This window comes from Nelumbo lutea, chromosome 1, assembly GCF_056320005.1.
Source record: "Nelumbo lutea isolate HS-2025 chromosome 1, American lotus-T2T, whole genome shotgun sequence".
In the NCBI taxonomy this organism is placed as follows: domain Eukaryota; kingdom Viridiplantae; phylum Streptophyta; class Magnoliopsida; order Proteales; family Nelumbonaceae; genus Nelumbo; species Nelumbo lutea.
Window position 1 is genome coordinate 158,084,660 of NC_142684.1, and position 18,713 is coordinate 158,103,372.

Consider the following 18,713-nt stretch of genomic DNA (forward strand, 5'->3'; position numbering starts at 1 on the left):
TCTACAGGCCTCTCCCAAAGTGTAGATTGGATATACAACAAACCTTGCAACTAGCTGATCCTCAGTTTCAGCTAGATTATCACAAGCAACTAATTGCCTAAACTCTTCAACAGATCAATTACCTTGCTGTAACATTTGAAGGTTTCTGAACAAGGTTTGCACATAATCAATGAGGAGAAACGTCAAACTCTTAATCTTTTCCCAAGTTCTCACCTTAGATTTTCCCCATCTTTCTCTTGTAGCCTTGGTCTATTCCCATCAAGCTGAAGCATCATCTTTCAGCTTCATGGCCACGACTTTTACCTTCTCTTCAGGAACTTATTGGTAAATCAAATATTCTCTCCACAGCATCCAACCAATTCATGAAATCATCTCCCTGGTGGCTGCCATGATATTCTGGGATTTCAAGCTGAACCTTGAAACCCATGGTTTGATGATTTTGGAGAAGAGGAGGTGGAGCATAGCTGGATTCACTTCCATCAGAATTTTCATCTTCTTCCTTATAATGAGAATCCACATGATTAGCCATTCAACTCATCTGCTGAATTAAAACTCTTAGTTGATCCTCCAGCATTTCAACTTGATTTGGTAGGCCTTGCTTGCCTCGACTTCTGCCTCTCTGGTTCATCATGCACTTGACTATTAGCTGGTGAAGAGTTTACTTGGCAGAACCTGCACCTGTAATTGCTTCAATCCCAGAGCCTGAATTTGGTATAATCATAGATTCTCCAAAGAACCATCAATGGTTCAGAAGGTGAAATAGAGTTGCAGCAGGTCTTTAATGTAAAAACCAGGCAGTTTCTGAATTCTGATGCAGAAACTGAGAGAGAAATGGCACCCACAAGAAAGCATAGTTGGGCAACAGGAGATGCAAAGTTGAAAACAACAATTGTAGAAACTAGAAATGACAGTCCAATAAATCAAGTGCTGGACTGTAAGATTTCGTTAACAACAATAATAATACTTAAATAGGAGCTCACCTATTAATACAGTCACAACTTACTATGTCTCCAACAACTTATAAGACATAAGATTATTAAATGCATTGTCAAACTACTAAACTAGACATAAAAATGATATTAATGACAACTTTGACTCCAGCAATGGATCTTCTAATGGACCTAACAACTACCCATTTCACTAAGTAGCCCACAACCCATGGATCTGATCTTGATCGCCATCACCAGTGCCTGGGCCGGACTGGCACACAAAACCTTATTAATAAACAAAGGAGATAATCTATAAACAAAAAAGAAGATAAGGAAAGTAAAAAGGAAAACACCAAGAAATGCAACTAATCGAATGATAAGAAGACTATTTAATAATCAAAACAGGTGATGATCCAACCTGGATTTGGTACCAACTTGTGATATTTGAGTTGCCATCTTATTAAAACAATAAAATGTTGAGAGAAAAGAGCATGAAGATGAAGGAGGAAGAAGAGAGAAAGATGGAAATAGGGTGTGTCTAAACTGGTTCACACAAACCCTAGTAAATGGCATTTATATGATGAAGATACATTACAGATTTAGCCCTAATTAGGCACCTCCTTAATAGCTTGAGTACAATGACATAAACACCCTAGCTAACAATAAGCCAGCTTTTAACAATAAAACAACACTCAACAAAAATCATGACAACCAATTATATAATAATCTAGACCACTGTATACAGCATGGATAACTACCTCTTTTGTATTATTTTATGTATTGGAACTTAGACAATTTTTGCAGTGATATTGATTTTGATTGAGAAGGTCGTTTGAAACTTAAATGGAAATTCTTTGATTGAGAAAGTTATTCTTTAATGAGAATATCTTTCCATCTTTCCACAAGCATGGAAAGATATCTATTGACTTTCTATTGAGGATAGGGTTATTAATAACAGTACATGCAAAGTGCATGATCTAATCTTTCCACAAGCATGGAAAAGGCTTAAAAAATGCATTTGATGATTTTGTTAACATAATGAACTACTCAGGACTCTTTTATGTTATTGATCTCTTATTCTAATTTGGAAATTTCTTACTTTCCTATCATTTTCATTTAACCATGCAGGTAAAGATGTGTTACTTGCCCCCACTTCCACGTCGTAAAGAACTCATTGCTGAACTAGGACCAATCCATGCGAGATTATCATGTGAAAACGTTATTGCTAAAAAACACCCTGTATATAAGTGCAATGAAGTGCAGGTCAGACTCTTCTTTATATAAATATTTATAATGTGTTGAACTTTTTGGGTGCAAGGGTATTCTTCTCTTTTTGTTCTTTTGTATTTGGGTGCCCATATGAGGGATTTCTTGTAACTCTCTCTTCTCCATGATGGAAGATTTAGAATCCATCATATGGATGGTCGAACCATGCCAGATGGCTGGGTGAAATTTCAAAAATTCTGGGTCCTTCCAAGAATCGTATTCCCCAAGTTTCGAAAAACTGCATTTTTCTAGGATCGGTCTTGCACTGAACTAGACCAGATTTGAAACCAAACAAAGAGGAGATGTATACCTGGTACGGATACCACAAGTGTAGATCCCAAGGTGGAAGTTCATGCCCAAATCCATTCCTAAAACTAGCTTCCACTGAAGATAGCGCAGCTTGATCTTGAAGTCGGTTCAGCAAAACCGCAATCCAACTGCTTGGATCAAACTGCGCAGGTGAGCACGAAAATTTCTCTGATTTTTTCTTAATCAGAGAGAACTAATCTCTATCAGTCCCAAAAACTGTAATCGAACTAGGGTTTCTTGGGAGACAAAAGAAGAAGAGAGAGATCAGAAATTGACAGGTGTTCTAGACCAGCTCGCCCTCTTCTTCTTTTATCTCTTTATGGAGCACTTCTCCTAATCAAATTAGGAGATTATCCAAATCTTTATTTGGATTTGGACTCTATTGAGAGACAAGTCTTATCCTCTTAAGAGGATGGGTGCTCCATACCCATTTCCAAACCCAAATTCGCCCCATGTCACATGACAACTTAAGCTATCATGTGGCATCTTAATTAATCATATTAATTATGGGCCTTAGGCACATCAACTATATGGCTCACGACCCAAGAGTGTTGCTTGGCCAATTTAGGTTTGATTTGTATGGTGTGGGACCCCACAATGACCTCACATAAGCCCACATGGGTTTGGCCTGGCCGAATTCACTACTAAACGCAGTGAACCCCTTAGCACATCACTATGGGCTCAAAATGGGCCCAACATTTACACTTAAATGATCCTTGAGTCCAGCCATCCTATGAAGACCCAAGGATAATGGATTTAAGTAAAATAAAGCCCATTAGGTAATCATCCATTAATGGTCTCTTACACTTAACCTCTCAGCCCATAATTATCAAACACTACCCGACAGGGAAGGACCTCTCCCTTGGCTACAAGGTGCAGTGTCACACTCTCTACTCGGGTGGAACCCGAAAATTAAAACCTTTTTGCAAACACTTTTCATAAGACATGATATATATATATCATAAAAATATATTTTGCAAAACCAAATCTCAAACACAGTTGAAATGCACTGCCGACAGTTTAGGTTTCCATAAGAGAGAGTGAAAAACCCGATCATTCATTTTGTCAGACAAAGGGGCCGATCCTATCACTATGATCACCCACGTAAGTGAATTCTCAGACTGCCCCAACATACCCTGGTTTTGACCCACAAAGGATCTCACTGATTGGCATATCAAAGACAACCCAATCCGACACCTAATGTAGTACCATAATCAAGTCTAGGGGTTATGTGTAACTTTCTAGTTTTGCCCATCAATCTCCAAGGTCTAGGACATAACTGAAAAATGGTCCAGGGTAAGTGTTTCACCCAAACACACAGTGTCCAGTTTAAGGGGTAAATTCATAGAAACATACCAATATCAACATGAAACAATAATGTACTTTTAATCATTTAGAATAAATGTATTTGTACATCAATTCGATTGGAGCTAAGGGCATACATTGTGTAACACTCCATTTGTAACTCCCTTTTTCTCTTCTTCTCTTCTCTTCTCCTATCCTCTTCTTTTTTTCTTTCTCAATAAAACCCCAGATATTGCAACTTGGTATCAGAGCAACTAGAAGGGCTTGGAAGAGTCTTTCTCTATTGATTTTAGATGAATTTTGGTATAAGTCTCATTGTAGTTTGATGCCTCTATGAATTTTCTAGGTTGTTTTAATATTTTGGGAATGACAGGAAGTGGTTCCGTATTTTTCTAAACCTTAAAAAAAATTTTGGAGTTTTCTTCTCCCTTTATTTTACCACCAGCCAGCTTTTTGGCCCCTTTTCTAGCCTTTAACTGAGTTTGACACTTTCTTTTGGGTTTGTTTGTATTTCGATTCGGTGTTGGGGTGCTCATTGGTTGTCAAGATAGTTGTTTGTTAGGTATGGAATCACTAAAGGATGTATAGATGGGTTCCAGTGTGTTTCCTAGAAATGTTGGTGTTTCCAATGGTATGATAATCATTGTAAAAGTTGGACCAACTTTTTTGGTGTGGTCCCAATCAGCTAAACTTACTATCACAAGGAGAGGTAAGTTGGGATTCATTACAAGCAAGGAGGTGAAGTTGAAAATTTGATGGCCCTAAGTTTGCAAAGTGGGAACAAGTTAACTTACTGGTAATGTCTTGGCTGGGCTGTTGAATGCAACCTCATGTTCCCTGTAACTACATCTTCCTTTCGACTGCTATAGATATTTGGGACAGGGTTGTCCCCACTTACTCACAGGTTAACAATACTATATATCAACTTAGGAGATAAGCTTGTAGTATGCGTCAGGGGGAGAGAACAGTGGCTATGTATTTCTCCTCTCTACAATCTCTTTGATTTCACTAGGCAACATATTCTGAGTACGGGCATTGTCTGTCTGGCTACTGCTTACGTGCAAGGGGAAGAAAGTAGAAGGGCAGCCATGATGCAACCCTCTGTGATTGAGCACTCTGCCTTTATGTCCTCTAAGCCCAAGCCAAGTGGTAGTAAGCATCCTACTACGAAGAAGTTTGATGATGTCATCTATGAATATTGCAAAAAGATGAGGCATACTAAGGAAAGATGTTGGAAACTCAGTCCTCACTTGAAATTGGACAAATTTAAAATTGGAAGGGAAGGAGATGCTCATTTGGCCATAGTTGGTAACGAGGATCAGTCTTCTAATGTGGCCATTCCCTCTTATGACTCCTTTGACATGATGGATAAACTTTGGAGTCTTCTATTGCGCTTGGAAAAGAGTATGGCATCCTCCTCATCTAGTTCTAGTAATCCATCCAGTGCATATGCTAACATGGGTACTGCACTTGCTTGTTCCACCTCCAGCCCATGGACTGTTGACCCTAAGGCATATGACTAGTATGCCTTCACACTTTACTCCATATAAGTTAACCCCTGGGAAGAGCAAGATTACTGTTGCAAATGGATCTTAGACCCCTATCTTGGGTCAAGGAGAAGTCAAAATTACCCACAACCTTTCCCTTGGATTTGTTCATGTTCCTCAGTTGCATTAAAATTTATTATCTGTCAGTTCTCTTACCAAGTCCCATAATTGTTCTATAACCTCTTTTCCTACCCATTGTGTTTTTTAGGATCTGAGCATGGAGAAGATGATTGGAAATGGGCATGAAATTGATGGAGTCTACTTTTTTGATGAAGCTTCAAAATATGGATTGTTGAGCCAAGATGAGTCTTGTTCTAAAGAGAAATTGAGCCTTTTGCAATTATGGCATTGCCGTCTTAGTCATATGTCCTTTAGGTCTGCAAAACTTTTGTTTACAAATTTGTTTAGTTCAATGTCTAACTTGAATTATTTATCCAAACAATGTAGAACCACATATTTTGTGAGTAATAGAAGAAGTAATGTTGCTTTTCATTTGATTCATACTAATGTTTGGGGCCCATATACCATTCCGTGTGTGGGTGGGTATAGATACTTCATTCTCTTCATTGATGATTACACTCGATATACATGGTTCTACTCGATGAAACAACATGATGAAGTTCCTATGATTGTTCAAAATTTCATATGGTGGAAACCCAATTTGAGAAAAGAATTAAGATAATAAGATTTCATAATGCAAAGGAGTACTTTGAAAACCACCTTCAGGTGTTTCTTGAAGAATGGGGCACTATTCACCAGAGCTCATGTAGTCATACTCCACAGCAAAATGGGGTTGTTGAGAGGAAGAACAGACATGTGGTTGAAATTGCTCTTGGGTTACTGTTCCAAACTCATTTTCCTACTTGTTTCTAGGGAGATATTGTCAAGATTGTTATATATCTCAATAATCGACTACCATCAAGAGTGTTAAACCTTTGTCCCCCTCACCAGCTTCTTCCTGATGAACCCAGTAACCCACATTCAATTTACCTCTCAAGGCTTCGAATGTGTTTATTTTGTTCATGATATGAGTCCATCAAGACATAAATTTGATCCTAAGTCTTGTAGAGAAGATGGGTCGAATGGCCTGTAGGCTGTTATTCTATGTTATATGTATCTTCTTCTCTGTGTTGGGCCTTATTCTGGGCCCATACTCTTCTATGCTCTGTTTTTTGTAATTTCTTGTCCAACCAATGACCTCTCTTGTAATTACTCAAAGATTAACTTAATAAAAGTGTATTAGAGTGTTAGAGGGAAGTTCAGTTCGAACCTCTCATTCTCTAACCCTCCTTGCCGCAACTCTCTCTCTCTTTGCTTCTCTAATCTTCTCTTGTTTGTTCTTTCAGGTTTTCTTGCACAGTCCCATACTTCTAGGGCTGTTTTTCATCTTGGTATCAGAGCAGGCCTGATTGGCGTGGCTCTCATGTGGTTATAGTCCAGTCGACTGCATGAGGGTGTTCTAGGGCTGGAAGCTTAGACTCATTTGCCTGATTCTTGGAGGTCATTAGAGGGTGCCCAAGATTCTATTCGCTTGGAGAATAGTTCGGTGACTAGGAAGAATCAGAGAAAAGGATTGTTCGGCCTGATTTGAAGTTCAAATCAGAGATTCATTCAACTGTAAATTGCTTCAGTTATTACTGGGTTATTTTTTCTGATTTGGGGAGCTGTTAAAGGACTCGAAACCCCTCTATATCTGCTCTGTTGTTCGGCTGTTGCTGGCCTTATTTAACTCAGAGATTTCTAGGTTAATTTCTTATCTTGTTGGACTGCCAAGTGGCTGAAACTAGTTTAGACTTAGTGGTACGAGTCTCTACTTCAGTTCAGTTACTTCTTGGACCTATACAGAGTGCTTTTGAAGTGATTCCTACTAGTTAACAGTGGGGTGTTGACTGCTGCATACGTAGTGTTTAAAAAGGCCTCTTAAGTACTGTGGAATGTATTTTGCTCTCTTTGGGGCAATTATTGTTGGGAACCTAGAATCCCTAATTAGAAAGGAACTCCAATCGGATACATAGTGTTTGGAGGTCTGCTGGTTGTCTCTTGAAGGCTGAATCAGGCCTTCTTCTTCTTGAAAGAGCTGCCACCGAACTTGGTTCTCACGGCTGTCAGGTTTGAACTGAGTTTGTGAGTTGCTGTGTTTGTTGCCGATTCAACTCAATCTGAGTTCATCTACAATCAATACACTAGTGGAGGCTTATCGAAACCCTAATTGAAGCTTTTACATGATGGACTTCTCCGATATTGAGAGCAAGAGTACTGCTGAATATGGACATACTTTGGGAACCCCAACTAATTCTTTGTTGGCTGTAACCACAGTTAAACTGGATGGAACCAACTATTTGGCATGGTCACAATCTATGAAAATTCATATTTGTAGTAGAGGAAAGTGGGGGTTTATCTCTGGGAGCAAGAAAGCTTCCCCAGAGGATGATCCCTCTTATGAGAAATGGGTGCAAGAGAATTACACCGTGATTGGGTGGATCGTGAATTCAATGCAGCCACAGATTAGTCAACATTATCTCTGGATGAACTCAGCTAAGGAAATCTGGGATAGTGCTGCAGAAACCTACTCCCAGAAACTAAATGTAGCCAGAGCATATAAACTAAGGAGTGATGTGAAGAATCTAAGACAGGGGGAGAAATCCCTTGCGGCATATTTCTCAACCTTGAAATCTTTGTGGTAAGAAATTGATCTGAAAGAGGTTGTGTCATGGGATACTCCCAATGATGCAGAAACCTACAGGAAATTAGTTGAAAGGAATAGGGTTTTTGAGTTCCTAACTGGGCTAAACCCTGAATATGACATCACAAAACAAAATATTCTGTCCAAGGAAAGTGTCTCATTATCACAAGCAAATGCTTTAGTCAGCAGTGAAGAAAGCAGAAGACAGGTACAGGTTCAAGGAGTTAGCACTAATGCATTTGCAAATATGGGGTTTAAACCCAAAGGAGTTATAGGGGCTCCTAGTGGCACTGGAAAGAAGGAGGTTGTCTGTAAATATTGCAAGAAGTCGAAGCACACCATGGGCAAGTGTTGGAAATTACATCCTGGGCCTGTTCCTGTTCGATTCCAGAAGAAAAATGATAGTAGGAAGACAGGGAGTGCAAATGCAGCCACGGGTACATATGCTGAAGTTGAGTCTACCTGTGCACAATTGGCAGCCATGAAAATTGAGTATGAAAAGTTTGGAAAGATGATCAGTCATCTTGAAAGTGTGACTTCATCATCCAACCCTTTAGGAAGTTCAACCACCACTGCATTTGCTCACTCAGGTATAAGAGCTTCTGCTAACGATGCAACCACCTCAGCTAATCCTAAGACCCCTTGGATCATAGACTCAGGTGCTTCTGATCACATGATCAACCTTTCCACTTTGTTTGTTTCATATGATTTGCTTCCTGGTCGTGACAAAATCACCTTAGCCGATGGCTCTCGTGCCTCTATTTCTGGCTAGGGAACTGTCAAGGCTACGGACTCCTTACTCCTATCTTCCACCCTTCATGTACCTAGATTAAATACCAATTTGTTATCTGTAAGTAGCTTAACCAAGTCATTGAATTGTTGTGTAACCTTTTTTCCTTCTCACTGTGTTTTTTAGGATCTAGAGTCTCGAAAGGTGATTGGGAGTGGCCATGAAGCGAATGGAATATACTTGCTTGACACTCCTGAACAATGCCTTGATCATCCTAAGAATACTACTTTTGGTTCTACCTCTTCAGAGTCTGTTAGTCGAATCATGTTGAGTCATTGTTGTTTGGGTCATTTTCCTTTTTCTGCTTTAAGTCATCTATTTCTTGAACTGTTTAAGAGAATCAGTGTGTCCAGTCTTAATTGTGACTCGTGTCAGTTATCAAAGCATTGTAGAAACAATTACCCTTTGAGCAATAAAAGATCCTCTTTTCCTTTCAATATTGTGCACTCTGATGTGTGGGGACCTTACCACTTATCTTCTATGGGGGGCTACAGATATTTCATCTTGTTTATTGATGATTTTTCTAGATTCACTTGGATATACCTAATGAAATCTCGTGATGAAGTTCCAAGACTTGTGAGGCAATTTCATGAATTTGTTTTAACTTAGTTTGATACCAGAATTAAGATTTTTAGATTTGACAATGCAAAAGAGTATTTTGAGAAGAGTTTCTCCTTGTATCTCTCTGACATGGGAGTTATTCATCAAAGTTCTTGTGTTAGAACCCCTGAACAAAATGGAGTTGCTGAAAGGAAAAATAGGCATATTGTTGAAGTTGCAAGGAGCCTTTTGTTTGCCTCACATGTTCCCACAAGATTTTGGGGTGATGCTATTCTCACTGCTACCTACCTCATAAACCGTATGCCATCCAGGGTTCTAGGGTTTAAATCCCCCTTCAATCTTCTTCATCCAGACAAGGATCTCTTCCCGATTCCTCTTTGTGTGTTTGGCTGCACCTGTTATGTTCACATTCCAAGTGCCCAGAGACATAAGTTTGAACCAAAAGCCCACAAATGCATCTTCCTTGGTTATTCCTCCACACAAAAGGGTTACTGTTGTTTTGATCCAAAGGCTGCCACTCGGTATGTCTCAATGGATGTTACCTTTGATGAACTTTCTCCTTTTTATGGGTCCTCTCAGGAAGGACATTGTCAACAGGGGGAGAGTTTGTCACAAGCATTTGCTCTTCCTCTCCCTGTCCCAGTTGAGTCTCTTGATGAACCTATGTCCTCACCAAATGAATCAAGGGAGGATCAGTCACTTCATTCTCCTTGTCCTGGTGCTCCTATCTCTTTACCTCCTCGTCCTACCCACAATCCCAAGGTGTATCAAAGGCAAAGATCCAGGAATGAGCAGGTTGTTTCCCTTACAACAGATGAGCCTTATACACTTCCAATCACAGATGAGACAACAGGTGTTGTTTCAACCTCTTTGGAACCATCTTTCTCGGATCTTGATGTTCCCATTGCTGTTAGGAAAGGAAAACGGAAGTGCACTGCACACTGTATTTCCAAACACCTTTCTTATGATCTACTTTCTCCTTCATACTTTGCCTATCTCTCTTCAGTTGCTTCTAACCCCATTCCTAGGTATGTGTTAGAAGCTCTTGAGATTCCAGAATGGAGAAATGCCATGAAATTTGAAATGGTTGCCCTACACAAAAATGATACTTGGGAAGTGGTGGACTTGCCTGAAGGGAAGGATCCAGTTGGTTGCAAGTGGGCCTTTACCAATAAATACCTGGCTGATGGGACTATTGAGAGGTACAAGGCCAGACTGGTTGCCAAAGGCTACACACAAACGTATGGGATTGATTACCTAGAGACCTTTGCTCCTGTTGCTAAGATGACATCTATGAGGGTTATCTTATCTCTAGCAGCTCACTTTGATTGGCCCCTTTATCAGTTGGATGTAAAAAATGCGTTTCTGAATGGTGACTTACATGAGGAGGTCTATATGTCTCTCCCTCCAGGAATGTATGGAAGTGATATGCAAGGAAAGGTATGCAAATTGAAGAAATCTCTTTATGGCCTCAAACAGTCTCCTAGAGCATGGTTTGAGAAATTTAGAACAACATTTGTTAAATTCGGCTATACTCAGACACAGTCAGATCATACTCTTTTTGTGAAGAGAAGTGAATCTCTGGCAGTATATCTCATTGTGTATGTTGATGACATTGTTGTGACCGGTAATGATGCCTCAAGAATTTGTGCTCTTAAGTCTTTCCTTCGTACAAAATTTGAGACTAAGGATCTGGGGGAGTTGAGATACTTCATTGGCATAGAAGTTGCTAGATCCAAGGATGGGATTTTTATCTCCCAAAGGAAGTATGCCCTTGACTTGCTCTCTGAAACTGGGAAGATGGGTGTTAGACCAGATGCAACTCCTATTGATATGAGTCACAAACTTTCTGCTTCAGATGGAACACTGTTGGAAGATAAAGAGGTCTTTCAGAGACTTCTTGGGAAGCTCCTGTACCTGTGCATGACTTGGCCAGATATTGCATATGTTGTCATTTGTATTAGCCAGTTCATGCATGCTCCTCGAGATACTCATATGGCAGTTGCAGAACAAATTTTGTATTATTTGAAAGGCTCTCCAGGAAAAGGGATTCTGTTTACCAAGCATGGACATCTGAAACTTGAAGCCTATACTGACGTTGACTGGGCTGGAAATATTGATGACAGAAGATCTACTTTAGGGTATTGTAGACTGGTGGCTAGTAATGTTGTCTCTTGGAGGAGCAAGAAACAATCAGTTGTGGCCCGATCCTCAGCAGAAGCAAAATATAGGGCCATGGCACATGGAGTCTTTGAACTGTTGTGGCTAAGGTCATTGATGGAAGAACTTGGGATTGATTATGACAGGCCAATGATGTTGTACTGTGATAATCAGGCTGCCATCAACATTGCCCGCAACCCCGTACAACATGATAGAACTAAACATATTGAGGTTGATAGACACTTTATTCGAGAAAGAGTCTCTTTGGGTGAAGTGTGTCTTCCATTCATTATTTCTGAAGGACACTTGGCAGATTTTCTCACCAAGGGTATTCCCAAGGCAAGGCTTCAGCATGACACTGGCAAGCTGGGCATGATTAACACCTATGCTCAACTTGAGGGGGAGTGTATAGAAGATGGGCTGAATGACCCATAGGCTGTTATTCTATGTTATATGTATGTTCTTCTCTGTATTGGGCCTTATTCTGGACTCATACTCTTCTATGCTCTATTTTTTGTAATATCTTGTCCAACCAAGGACCTCTCTTGTAATTACTCAAAGATTAACTTAATAAAAGTGTATTAGAGTGTTAGAGGGAAGTTCGGTTCGAACCTCTTATCCTCTAACCCTCCTTGCCGCAGCTCTCTCTCTCTTAGCTTCTCTAATCTTCTCTTGTTTGTTCTTTCTAGTTTTCTTGCACAGTCCCATACTTCTAGGGCTGTTTTTCATCTAGTCTATTAAATGTGATTTTCTTGGTTACTCTCCTGTTCAGAAAGGTTATAGATGTTTTGATCCTCAATCTGGTCAGAGGTATGTTTCAAAGGATGTTATCTTCCTTGAGTCCTCATCCTTTTTTCAGTTATCTCATCCGCCTCCTCAGGGGGAGATTTCCAATGAAGATCGGACTCCATTCTACCTTCTTGTTCCTGTTTTTGTGTCTACTAGTTCTTCTTCTTCCTCTTATCCTTGTAATGAGGACATTCCTTCCCCTCCTCCACCTCCTGTGTATCAGCCTCAATCTTGGCAGCAATTTTTCATCAGGCACAAGAATAAGAGGGTATCGCATTACTAATTGTTAGTGTTGATAGTACAGGGGTATTTTGGTCTTTTGGTTTATCTTGTTAGAAGTGAAGGGTTTGTTTTATTCAAGTTTAAGTTATGTGCTCCATCACTTGTAAGGGAATACTGTCTTTTTTTGTACCTCAACTTATTCATTATAAATACAAAGTGGGTCTGTTAGAGCGGTAACTTTTCCTCTACTACCGAACCCTTCTCTTCTTCTTCTTCTTCTTCTTCTTCTTCTTCTTCTTCTTCTTCTTCTCATACTTCAAACCTGAACTGAATAAGATTATTCACATGGTATCAGAGCAATAAGAAACCAGTTTTTTTTTTCTTTTCTTCACCCTTCGTCTTCTTGAGTTTGCCGCCAGCCATATCAATTTTTTCTAAATATCTTCTAGACAGATTGGAAATTCGACAAGGGGCCTAAATGGAGTGGTCGTTTTTTGTTCTTGGAGGTAAATATGCCTCCAGTTTTTGTGGTGGTGATCGTTGTGGTGGTGTACTAGATTCCCTCTATTTTGTGATATGAAGAGGGCTGGTTGTGGACAGGTATGAACAGAAATAGTTCTTCGCCCAATAGTGGACTGTGTCTTCTATCTTTTGGTCTAGATTTCATTCATGTGGTGGTGTGAATTGATAGGTATGTATATAAGCCTCTTTAACTTCTGTTTATACCTGGATATGTGAGTTGAATGTAGGTTTTTTTGAATGCTGAATTCATGACAGCAGTAGTATGACCATAATTATATTCTATTGAGTAGTGTGTGAAGTGGTGCTGAATATTCAAAGGTGAATACTTTGTTTATAACAGTGATTCCTTTGTGAAGTGAGGTGAATTAGTTAAGATGGCATCAACTGGAGATGAGAATGACAATAAAACAGGTGTTATGATTTCTCTAGATTACCTAAATGTTCAAATGACATCTATTAAGTTGAATGGTGAGAATTACGTGTCGTGGGCCAAATCCATGGGGGTGTTTTTTAAAAGCCAAGAAAAAGGTAAAACATGTGAAAGAGTAGAAACTTTCCTCTGATTCTCTAGGGTTTAGTGATTGGGAATAGGAGGATGCACAAATCATGACTTGGTTGTGGGATAGCATGGAACCTAAAATCAGTGTGAATTTTATGTTCCTAGATACAACTAAAGAAATTTGGGACCATGCTAAGAAACCTTACTTTGGCCAAGATAATACCACTAGAGTATATCAACTTTATCAAGAGTACTTTAATCTGAAGCAAGGTAACCAAAGCCTGGAGGAATACTATGCAAGCATGAGAAATATCTTAAATGAGCTTAATGTATATCATCCTCTGACTCTAGATGTTCAAGTTCAGCAACAACAACGAGAGCCACTTGATGTGACAGGAGGTCATGGAAATAGAGGTGGTGGTCGTGGGTTTCCAGGAAACTGAGGTGGTCTTATGTTTCATAGTTCTGGTGGCCGTAGTGGTGGTCGAGAGTCAGGGGGAGGTCGTGATAGAGGGAGGAGTAATGCATCTAGAAAATGCACATACTATGGATTAGAGAGGCACACTGTTAATTTATGCTATGATCTACATGGTCCACCCAACACTTGGGCTAACCAAGATGTGACTAGTGGCAGTGGTACAGTTAGTGAAAATCAGCAAACTGATCAGACTCCCTCCACATCTATTGGTGCTTCTGGGAAGGAGATGGTGAGTGTACCACATGAGGTATATGAGAAGTTCCTTCAAACATCCTCTCTGCAGAACACAACTACTCTTACCCATTCAGGTATGGCTTGCTTGGCTTCCAAACCTTCACACTGGATCATTGACTCTAGAGCCTCGGATCATATGTCTGAGACTCCAAATGTATTTTCTTCACTTCCTCAGTCTTCCACATCCCAAACAATTACCCTTGTTAATGGTTCTAGATCTCCTATCAGATACAGAACCGGCCCAATCAGTATCAGCATATCCTTCTATTTCAAGTTTTCCACTACCTCTGTATATCAAACCACGACCTGGAGCCCCCTTTAAATACCTCACAATCCTTAGAACCGCATCTCAATGTGGAACCAAAGGTTTTTGCATGAACTAACTTACCACATTAACTGCAAATGAAATGTTTGGCCGAGTGATGGTTAGGTAGTTTAGTTCACCTACCAGTTGCCGGTATCTGCCAGGGTCTTCAAACACTTCACCCATATCACTGCTCAACTTAGTGTTTGTTTCCATAGGCGCTTTAGCTGGTTTAGCACCTAACAAACCTGTTTCTTCAAGCAAATCAAGAACATATTTCCTTTGACACAAGTTAATACCATGCTTAGACCTTGCTACTTCTATCCCCAAGAAATACTTCAATTTACCAAGGTCCTTTGCCTGAAAATGTTCCTGTAGAAAAGTCTTCAACCTGTCAATGCCCATTTTATCACTTCCGGTAATGAAAATATCATCTACATACACCACCAATAGGATCTTCCTTGCCTGAGAGTCATGACTAAAAACTGAATGGTCAACTTGGCACCATTTCATACCAAACTTCCTTACCACCTCACTAAATCTGCCAAACCATGCTCGACGAGACTGTTTAAGTCCATAAATGGCCTTCAGTAGTCGACACACCTTACCATCCTCCCACTGAGCAACAAACCCCGGTGGTTGCTCCATATAGACCTCCTCGAGCAGATCACCATGTAAGAAGGTATTCTTGATATCAAGCTGATAGAGGGGCCAATCATACATAGCAGCAAGAGAAATCACAACACGGACTGAACCAATCTTAGCAACCAGGGAGAAAGTCTCTATGTAATCAATACCATAGGTTTGGGAATACCCTTTGGCAACTAGTCTAACTTTCAGCCGCTCTACACTACCATCAGGTAAGTACTTAACTGTATAAAGTCACTTACAACCAACAGCTTGCTTACCAGGAGGAAGAGTGGTGAGTTCCCATGTATGATTATGAGCCAGAGCTGAGAGTTCTTCCAATCGCACGGTACCATCTTGGAGAGGCAAGGGCTTCCTGGACATCCTTAGGAATAACAACAGAGGATAACAAAGAGATAAACTGGTGATGGGAAGCGGAAAGGTGAGTTAGTGAAACATAATTAGAAATAGGATGAAGGGTACAACTGCGTTTACCTTTCCACAAGGCAATGGGAAGATCAAGATCAAATACTGGGGTTGGGGCAGGTGTGGGAACAGCTGTCGGATCTATCGACAATGATGGAGCTAGAGGAGTTGGTACATGTGGGAAATGTGTATACACGTGATGGATAGGTGGTCGTTCAACAAGTGGTGGCACCGGAGGCAAGGACTCGGTCACAGCTGGAACAAGTGGAACATAATCCACAACTAGAAGAGGAAGGGGAGGAGGTGATGAAGAGGAAGAAACATCACCGGACCCTAAGAAAAATGGAGTAGACTCAAAGAAGGTAACATCAACACACACAAAGGAATGTCGAGAGATAGGATGATAACGCTTATACCCTTTCTGAGTCAAGGAATAGCCAAGGAAGATGCACTTAATAGATCGTGCATCTAACTTGTCCTTTCCTGGCCCCAGATTATGAACGAAGCAAACACACCCAAAAACCCGAGAGGAAAGAGGAAACGGAGACAAGGTAGGAAACAATGTGGTGAATGGAGAATGACCATCAAGGATAGACGTGGGCATCCGGTTAATCAAGAAGCAAGAAGTAAGCACTACATCACTCCAAAAAGATGTGGGAACATTCATGTGATGCAAGAGGGGTCGAGTTGTTTCCAAAAGATGACGATTCTTTCTCTCAGCCACCCTGTTTTGTTGTGGGGTGTAGGTACATGAAGTTTGATGGATAATGCCATGTTGGTCTAGGTATTCTTGAAATGATGAAGAGAAATATTCACGGCCATTATCGGAATGAAAAATTTTAATGTGAACACCAAATTGGTTGCAAATCTCAGCATAAAATTTTTGGAAAGTAATACAGCCATGTCATCCTTGAATAATCATTAACAAAAATGGCAAAATATTTATATCCATTGTATGACATTACTTTATAAGGACCCCAAACATCTGAATGATCCAAAGAAAAAGGACTCGACATGCGATTATCAACTCTAGGACTAAAGGGAACACGATGATGTTTCCCCAACTGACACGACTCATAATCCAAAACAGAAAGATAACTCAATGAAGGAACCAAAGACTTCAAAACTTTCAGTGAAGGATGACCAAATCGACAGTGCCACTGGAGAGGAGAAAGAGATGATTGGAGAGCTGTTGACGTACTTCCACCACCATCAAGATAATACAATCCACTAGCTTCATGCCCTCCACCAATCTCCATCCCCATCTTGAGATCTTGAAAAACACACGAAGAGGGGTAAAAGGTAATGGAGCAATTAAGAGACTTGGTCAACTTACTAACTGACATAAGATTAAACGGGAATTTAGGGACATACAAAACTGAGGATAAGGATACAGGGTCCATGTTAACATTACCAACACCACAAATGGAGGATTTGGAACCATTAGCAAGGGTAACAGATTGTGATGTTGGGCAATGAAAGAGAGAAGAAAACACACCTGGAGTTCCAGTCATGTGATCGGAGGCTCCAGAATCAATAATCTAGGGATTGGGTGTGGATGCTAGACAAGCCATACCTGAGTGTGCGAGAGTGGCCTGAACAAACCTCTCATACTCATCACGGGGAATACTCATCATCTCCTTCCCAGTAACATCTATGAATCTAGAAGGTATCTGATCGGCTGAATGACTCTCCTATCTGACGCTACTGTCACTAGTCACGGCATGATTGGCCCAAGTTGAGGGTGGACCATGCAAGTCATAGCGATAATTAATGGTATGTCCATCCATACCACAGTGTGTACACCTCCTCGGACCTGAACTACATCCTTTGCCACGGGCTCCCCCTGAATCTCGACCTCTAGTACGACCACCACCACGGTTATATGCAGGTCCATTACCACCACTCCGACCATATGTCGGTCCACTGCTGCCACTACGGCCAGACTAAGCTCCCCGAGCTCCACCCCTAACAACATGGCCTCTGGATATTGCAAAGGCTGATCTATCGGAAACATTAGGGTTCTCGGTAGATCCAATGGAAATACTCCTAAGTCGAGCAAACACCTCTTCTAAGGAAGGAAGAGCTGACCCTCCTAGTATCTGAGCCCACACTGGTTCATACTTAGATTTCAACCCCACCAAAAATCGAGTCACATCAAGTTGTTCTCTCTGTTGTTGCTGAATTTTGACATCAGAAGTGAGGGGGTGATAAACATTCAATTCATTACGAATGTTTCTCATACTAGCATAGTTCTCCTCAAGACTCCGATTACCTTATTGTAGATTAAAGTATTCCTGATACAACTGATATACTCTAATTGTATTGTCTTGGCCCGAATACAACTTCTTAGCATGGTCCCACACTTCTTTGGCGGTATCAAGAAACATGAAATTTACACTAATCTTGGGTTCCATATTATTCCATAACTGTGTGATAATCTGTGCATCTGCTTGCTTCCAATCATCATACTCATGATAATCGGTGGAGGGTTTTTCGTCCCTTATGTGTTTCACCTTCTTCTTTGCCTTAAGAAATTTACACTAGTCTTGCTATCGCTGTTGTCTCCCATTGCTGAATTTGGCACATTGCACACTAGACCACACTACACACTAATTCCAGCACTTACTATTGCTGTAAACTGCACTCTTTACACCACAAACCCTACCTCATGACTACCTGAAACTTCACCACACTGTTTGAGGAACACTCCCCCTTTGAATCACATTGAAAAATGAACAAACCCTAGCACACTACAATCTGATATCCCACCATACAGTCTGAAACAGACTTATCATTTGATTCACACCAAGAAAATGCATAGAACCTCTTACCTGATCACCCAAAAATCAGACCACACACAGCCTTCTTCTCTTCATCGATTAGGGGAGGGCTTCTTAGAAACTACAACAACCAACCACGAACACCACAACTGGAGGCATGGAAACCTCCAAGGGAAGAGGGCGATCACTCCTTTTCATCCCTCTTCCTTATCTCCAACTGATGGCGAAAAAAGCAAGAGAAAACCCTAGACTGGGTGCGGAGAGAACAGAGTTCTGGGC

At 40.6% G+C, this 18,713-nt stretch overlaps 1 protein-coding gene across 8 annotated transcripts in view; it reads left to right on the top strand.

Annotated features, from left to right (window-relative positions):
- LOC148878641 (DENN (AEX-3) domain-containing protein) overlaps positions 1-18,713 on the top strand; it is a 167,624-nt gene that overhangs the window by 121,317 nt on the left and 27,594 nt on the right. For 6 of the 8 annotated variants that reach the window (XR_016103269.1, XR_016103270.1, XM_088957786.1 and 3 more), the window contains one exon: positions 2,058-2,192. The exons of the other annotated variants lie outside the window; for them this stretch is intronic. Coding sequence is in view for 4 of the 6 variants with exons in the window: in XM_088957786.1 (XP_088813912.1) it covers positions 2,058-2,192 (135 nt within the window). In the remaining 2 variants the exon portion in view is untranslated. The remainder of the gene's footprint in view (positions 1-2,057; positions 2,193-18,713) is intronic. 8 annotated transcript variants of the gene reach the window in all.